Source organism: Geospiza fortis, unplaced genomic scaffold, assembly GCF_000277835.1.
Source record: "Geospiza fortis unplaced genomic scaffold, GeoFor_1.0 scaffold164, whole genome shotgun sequence".
Taxonomy (NCBI): domain Eukaryota; kingdom Metazoa; phylum Chordata; class Aves; order Passeriformes; family Thraupidae; genus Geospiza; species Geospiza fortis.
This window is the reverse complement of record NW_005054426.1, coordinates 1,781,757-1,786,761: the sequence shown is the minus strand read 5'-3', so window position 1 is coordinate 1,786,761 and position 5,005 is coordinate 1,781,757. Positions and strand designations below refer to the sequence as shown.

General features: G+C 39.7%; 1 protein-coding gene across 3 annotated transcripts in view; it reads left to right on the top strand.

The window, feature by feature from the left end:
* Positions 1-5,005, top strand: part of MPPED1 (metallophosphoesterase domain containing 1) — a 62,404-nt gene that overhangs the window by 48,023 nt on the left and 9,376 nt on the right. For all 3 annotated transcript variants that reach the window (XM_005426860.2, XM_031061791.1, XM_031061792.1), the window contains one exon: positions 1,739-1,854. In XM_005426860.2, coding sequence (XP_005426917.1) covers positions 1,739-1,854 — 116 coding nt within the window. The remainder of the gene's footprint in view (positions 1-1,738; positions 1,855-5,005) is intronic.

Sequence of the window (5,005 nt, the reverse complement as noted above, 5' to 3'; positions counted from 1 at the left end):
ATAATTTCATTATTTCAGTGGTGAGTTGAATGTAAGGAGGGGCAGATCCAGCTCCACAGAGCTTGTGTGGCTGCTGTGTGGCAATGTCACATGGTAACATTGCTGGTACCTTGCTGCACAATAAGCCAGTTAGAAGAATCCCATAATTGTTTAGGAAAAGACCTCTGAGGTGATCGAGTCCAGCCATAAACCTGATGCCACTAAACCATGTCCCCAAGTACCACATCTGCACATCTTTTAAATGCTTCCAGGCATGGTGACTTAGCCACTTGACCTATCAGGGAAGAATTTTTTCCAATATCCAATCTAAACCTCCCCTGGTGCGACTTTAGGCCATTTCCTCTTGTCCTATTTATTGTTACCTGGGAGAAGAGACTCAATTCCCACCTTTCTAAAACCTCCTTTCAGGTAACTTTGGAGAGATAAGGTCTCCCCTGAGTCTCCCTCTAGACCCTGGAAGCAGGAAGGTGAGGAAAGGCTACTTGGAATGCTGAACAGGGAACCAGAAATGTGTGAGTCTGTGGCCTGATGTAGGGATGTGCCTTAGCCAGTTGCCTTGGCCTGGGCAGTGTTACTCAGAATAAGATTTGTGCTTCACTGCTAGTGCTGTTGGCATTTCTCCTTCACGCACCTTCTTCACCTCCCTCATCACAGCTTCTGGAGGCTGGGACATATATTTCTGGTCCCAATAGCAGATGTTCAAAGATTCACCTTTTTTTTTTTTCCCCTGGGACACTTGTTTCTCAAGACCCTGGTGATCCAGGGCATGTGATGAAGAGGCAGGGGATGAGAAAGGAAGCCTTTCAGTCATCAGTAGTTGAGCCTCTTTTTGTCTGTGGAAGAAAAACCTTTTGTTCATTGTTCTTCAAATATGGGTATGGCCACAGGACGTCAGTCAAGAAATTATTAAAACTTCCAACCTAAAACTAACCCCTCAATTTTATGACCTAAAATTAGAGCCTAGTCAGCAAGACATAATTTAACACTGTGATATAATTGCTGTGAAATATAGTTTTTTAATCAATGGGATAGCAAGATACAGATAAATTATATTCTGACTGGCAGTGTTACAGTCCTGCTGCTCCATGATGCGGCTCCATGATGAGGCTCCATGAGTACGTTTTAAAAAATGTAAATGCCTGTCTGATAAGGAATACTGACTATGGGAAGTCTTACTTAAAAGCAAGTCAACACACAAGAGGACAGAAGAAATTTGTGTGTAAGAGAAGCAGCAGCATTCTTGTTCTGATGGGATGTATCCAATTAGGGAAATAAAGCAGCAGAGATGATGTCTCTGACTTTGGAGCAGGATCTGTCATGGTGCCAGGGTCTGTCCTTGCCCAGCTGGTCATAGGCTAAGGGCCAAACGTGCTGGGAGCCAATGTGAAACATAAATCACGTGGAGGTGTCTGAGACAGCTGTTCTTCTAAATGTTGTGAGAGTCAGCGTGATAATCCACACATGGAGATCTTGGTATCCAGGCCTTGTAAGTAGTTGGAGCAATACTGTGAATATTTTACTCTGTGCTGCCTACTGAAAACGGGGAGGACTGCTCGTATTTGCTGTACAAGTTAAACTACACTGCTAGTATGGAAGAGGGGATTACTGTGCACACAAAGAAAATGAATGCTATTTGTGTCTTCAAATTCCATGGCAGTAAAGAGTCAACCTCAGTATTTTAATTAGATAACCAGTACATGGAAGTAGCACTGAAGACATTCTCCTCCTCTCTTGGCAGGCAACCTTGGTTTTATGGCTGGGGCTTTAATCTTCCACGAGGCCAAGCACTATTAGAGAAATGGAACCTTATTCCAGATGGAATAGATATTCTTATAACACATGGACCACCTCTCGGTAAGAAAATAATAGTGCTCTTAGCTGTGTATTTCAGATGATTATATGGTAACTGATGGCTCTCCTTAGAAAAAGAGTGCACTCCTCACTTACGAAAGTCAAAAGCAACATGCATACTGATTTCAGCAGCACCAGGTCTTCAGCTCATGATTACCTATGATATCTCTGCTCAATGGCAGGGAGTTGAATGATGGCTTTAAAAATAAAATGTTAACACATAAAGCCATAATGAGCTTTACAAACAAGTAGGATCTAGTTTTCCTATGCACATCTCTAATCTGCCACTGGTGAAATTACTTGATTGAAGGCATGGAACCTGTTTGAAGAGAAATGCAGGATTAGGATTTTATTTTTTATCACTTTCTCCCTGACTTGCTACTGCATTCTCCCACCAACAAGTACCCAGAATCTCTTTTTTCCCTCATTATGCTGACTTGGTGCACCTTCTGCCTCACAAACCCAGATGCTCCCCATTGTTTGCCTGTTCTTTGGACAGGATGGTTGAATTGCTTATCTGTAATACAATTTGGCAACATGAAGAGATTAAAAAGAAATAGTTTTGCATGTACATTTTCCAATTATTTTTAATATAGGTGATATAAAAGCTATCTATCTATAAGAGATTTCTTGTATTCCTAGAAAATTTGGACATTACCTTTGCTACAGAAATAATGCAATCACACAAACTTGTCCAGATTCAGTAAAGGCTTAAGGCTTTTAAGCTTTTTTTCAATGTATTTAACATACAGCAGTCTATATTTAATGTGACTGTGTGTTTGACTCTCACTAATTAATAAGTGGACATGAACAAGAAGCATGTACTCAAGTGTTCTGCTGAGCCTTACTGTGCTTTGCGTGAAATGAAGGCAGTTGGTTTCTTTAAACCTTTAGATTCCCCAATTTCCTGAAGCTAAAACCCTCATCTTCCACCCTTTCTTCTCTTTCAGAGCTTGGAGGAGAAAGTATCTAAAGGGTTTGTGTTTTGTTTTCTTTAGAAGGACATGTTTGCATTCCACTGCTCACTAATCCTGGGGGAAAGTAGTTCTTTGTGAGCAGTTTCTCACAGTTAGGGGTGTGTGTTTTGATTCTTCACCTAAGTGGAGTCTCATGCCATGCCACGGACTGATTTTAATATGAGCCTGTATTGTAAAAGTGGATGTCAGAAATTAAGTGTTTCAGCCCTGAGATATTAGCTCCAAGCCATTGGTATGGGGGTAATCCCTCCTAGGTTCCAAGGCACAATGCTGTGTCTTTCATGGAGTTTTATTTATAAGTCATATTTAAAACTTTTTCAGAAGCTTTTTCAGCACTTTGAAAACCCCTTTTAAAGCCAGCTGGCCAGCTGTAAAACAATCCAAACTTCAGCTGACTGGCGATTCACTTGAAATCTAATGTTGGAACGTGGAGAGATTCAACCACCTTGCTGCTTTAGCCACCAGGCCTCTCCAGTTGCCTCAGGCATCAGCAGAGGGAGCAGGACCTCTAAAGAGCACTGCAGAGCTGGGACTCAACAGACAGACTTTAATAATGAATTTAATAGTAAATTTAATAATTGAAAAGTAAATTAATATTTGCAGTAATTCTGAGGAAGGGCCACCCATCTCCAGTGATTGTAATGAAGTACTGTGAATTCCTCCCATCTCCATGGCTCAGTATGTGGGGTTTTTTTCCCTTTTAATTCTTTATCTTCAATCATCCCCCAAGAATTTCCTTTATTTTTTAGAAGTTCCTGTTTCTTTGTCTCTCTCTTATCGATGCATTAATAGATGGCTCAAGCACAGAACCTTCTGCCTGAGGGCAGGAGTTGTTGGTCTCCCTGACAGCAATGGCAACAAATATATGACACTTCAAAGAACTGAGCACTCTGCTTAACTTACAGAACCACCTCATTGTGCAGCTCTGTCCACAGACCCTTTGGGAGACAGGATCCTCCTTGAACCTCCCAGCCAATTATTTTAACCAGAAAGCTGATTCCTGTTGTTCTGATTTTGGAACTCAGAACCTCACTAGCATTGTTCCTAATGACCATAAATAGCAATCAGTCCTCTTGCAAATTCTGGGCTTTTTTTCTCCAACATGGCTGCCTAAATTCTTCCCATCATCCATTTTCTGTGCTGCTCTCTGATTCGCTCACTTCAAGAGTGTGCATCCTCCTGAACTAATTAATAATACATTATTACATAGATTTGAAATGGTCTGATTTAGATGCAGAAGCACCATTACGAGTTAATGAACTTTGTTTTTAAGTTAGCCATGTAACAAAAATCCAAGTAATTTTTCTCTTCTGTTTTAGAGTAGTGCTTTGGGATGAAACCAGGGCAGGGATAGATGGGAGGTTCACAGAGGATGGGAAAAAAAGGTTAAAACAGCTATTTTGGACTGTTTTATTAGTAACCTGTTTATTATTATTATTAACAAAGATATGCAATGTATTTCATAGCTTATGAAATATAGAATTTGTGATTATGGGACCAGTGTTAATGCTCATTTCTGTATCAGCATATTTTTGTTTCCTAAAGATCTCCATTTATGATTCTTTTATTTCTCTTCCAAAAGTTCACTTTATTTTCTTTGGTTTTAATTTAATTTCACCTTTAAGTCTTCATTTGCAGCTGTCTGCTTGATAGTCTGTGACAAAGATTTATACTTTCCTGACAGCTGCAGAAACCTGTTTCAAGTAACCAAACATTAAAAAACCCCTAAGATGAACTCTAATTGTTAGCTAGGTGTAATCAATTATTCTTAGTCTGTGTAGTCAGGTGTACATAATAAGCTGCAAACATATGGGAAGGCTTCAGAAGGGTGATAATGCATGTAAACAAAAACATGTTCAACATAAATAATGCTTAATTTAATGGAGAAGTTAATTTTATGGATTTTTGTTTGTGAAGTTTTTGAAGTGGAAATACTTTCGGCTTTATGTTCACTGCAGACATTTTGACAATTAACTGTTTCAAATCATTGGAGTAATAAAACCTATGGCTATAATATGTTTACTCTGAAAAAAACCCCAAACATGACTTTATTCCAGAGGAATTGCTGGCCTCACTTTGACATCATAAGTGCTCTTTTTCTCTGGTGAATTTTGACCTCCCTTCGATGGCACATGTGAATTCAGGAGGAGTGAGCATTGCTCAGCCTGGCTGTAGTT